Below are 2,139 nucleotides of genomic sequence, written 5' to 3' on the forward strand. Positions count from 1 at the left end.
AGTTGTCTACATTGGTTTCATATTATCTCTCTCTCTTTTTGTCTGTCTGTGTATGTGTGTGTCTGTGTGTGTGTCTGTGTGTTTGTCTGTGTGTGTGTGTCTGTGTGTGTGTGGGCGTGCAGGCTCCATACGCATGTCAGAGTGAGTCAGTGTGTGGAGGCAGTAGCAGTTATGTCTCACAGAGCGAGCTGACAGAACAGGACAGCTAGTACTATATTATCTTGTTTTACACTAGGTATACAAGAGGACACTGATACTAGAAGAGTAACCCTAAGACAGTCAGCTAGTACAGTAGGACGCATTATACTAAAGAGGAGTATACTGTTGATTCTACAGAACTGACTAGACAGGGCAAAAGACACCGTTGATTGTAGATGGATATGCAGCTTGTTTCAGTGATGTACATACCAGATCACTATCATCCAACCCTCTCAGTCTACTGACTAAAGAGGAGAGAAGAGGAGAGGAAGACAGGAGAGGAGAAAGAGTATAGACGGAAAGGGAAAGAGGACTTCCCGCGCTGCTGGTTGAAGGTGTGTGTGTACCATGGCAGGGGCTCAGCCAGGGACACATGCTCTGAAGCTTAAACCCCCGACCGTCCCCGATACTCTGCAGAATGGCAGCCGCTTCATGAAATGGGATGATGTGAGTATCAGTGTGTGAGTGTGTTGTTAACACTCCTTTTAGGAATGATAAGTGCTAGACATTTAAGATGAAAATGTGCACACACTTGACGTTTGTGGTTGTGATTACACATGTAACACATGTTACACATGTTATACATGTGGTTGCAAATATGTTGTAACGTGTGTGTGTGTGTGTGTGTGTGTGTGTGTGTGTGTGTGTGTGTGTGTGTGTGTGTGTGTGTGTACGTGTGTGTGTGTGTACATGTGTATAGGTGTGTATGTGCGCGTGTTTGCAAGAATGTGTGTTGGTATGTTGAAGGTTTTAAGCACAGAGCAAGGATACAGAGAAATGTGCTGGCATGTTGCTATGGTAACTGCCATGGTTAAAATCCCTCCTCGGTTAGCCGAAATGTTCCACCACATAAAAGAGAGAGATAGATAGAGGGAGAGAGAGTGTGTGTGTGCATTGGTGCGTACGTGTGTGTGTCAGTATATATTTCTAAGTAAAGAGGTAATTTGGGACCAAAGTGATTCATGCTTATGCAACGCCTTAGTCAAACCCAACTCAGCTTCTAACATGCGCACACACACACACACACCTGTCTCTTATACACATCTAGATGTGTATAAGAGCCAGGGCTTAGTCCCCCTGTGTGTGTGTGTGTGTGTGTNGGGCTTAGTCCCCCTGTGTGTGTGTGTGTGTGTGTGTGTGTTTTTGAGTGAGTTAGTGAGTGAGTGATGAATATTTTAACACCCCTCGCACTCCTTCTCTCATGTCTTTACTCCCTCCCTCATTATCTCTCTATCCTTTTTCCTCTCTGTCTTTCTCCCTACTATCTCTCCTGCAGGAGACAGAGTTGTTAGACATCACCCATATAAAGGATGCCAGAACAGGGAAGAGCACCAAAACACCAAAGGTACTTAACCCCCAGGACCTCTGAATCTTGACTCAAGCGTGTCAAACCAGGCTCCTATTGGTTTTCATCACTGCTTTTGATTCATAGTCTGATTCCCTAGCCAATCAGCAATACTAATCAGTAACACTGATCAATGATGTACCATGTTGAAATGAAAACACATTTTGAGGACTGGAGCTGACACCCCTGGACTAACCTGTGACCTTGACCTCTAACCCCTAAACTCTGACCCTCTGTCCTCTCTAGGAGGCGAAGCTGCGTGAGCTGCTTGATGTGGGGAACCTAGTTGGTCGTATAGAAAATCGTTTGCTGACCATAGTCACAGGACCGGACATGGTCAACATCACATACCTCAACTTCATGGCCCTGCAAGAGGAAGAGGCCACGGTACACACACACACACATTCACACACACACACACACACACACAGGAGCTAAGTGGAGGAGACGCCATGCTGTCTCTCACTTTGGGACTCCCACTGTGTATTCTGCTTCCTGCTGGGGCTTAGTCCCCCTGTGTGTGTGTGTGTGTGTGTGTGTGTTTTTGAGTGAGTTAGTGAGTGAGTGATGAATATTTTAACACCCCTCGCACTCCT

The 2,139-nt window shown here is 45.9% G+C and overlaps 1 protein-coding gene across 1 annotated transcript in view; it reads left to right on the top strand.

Moving 5' to 3' along the window:
- Positions 1-546: 546 nt before the first annotated feature.
- The window catches only part of LOC111968629 (1-phosphatidylinositol 4,5-bisphosphate phosphodiesterase beta-1), a 27,125-nt gene continuing 25,532 nt past the window's right edge, over positions 547-2,139 (top strand). The window contains exons 1-3 of the mRNA XM_023994345.2: positions 547-645; positions 1,475-1,543; positions 1,790-1,930. Of these exons, the coding sequence (XP_023850113.2) occupies positions 547-645; positions 1,475-1,543; positions 1,790-1,930 (309 nt within the window). The remainder of the gene's footprint in view (positions 646-1,474; positions 1,544-1,789; positions 1,931-2,139) is intronic.

The sequence above is a fragment of the Salvelinus sp. IW2-2015 genome, linkage group LG9 (assembly GCF_002910315.2).
Source record: "Salvelinus sp. IW2-2015 linkage group LG9, ASM291031v2, whole genome shotgun sequence".
NCBI lineage: Eukaryota > Metazoa > Chordata > Actinopteri > Salmoniformes > Salmonidae > Salvelinus > Salvelinus sp. IW2-2015.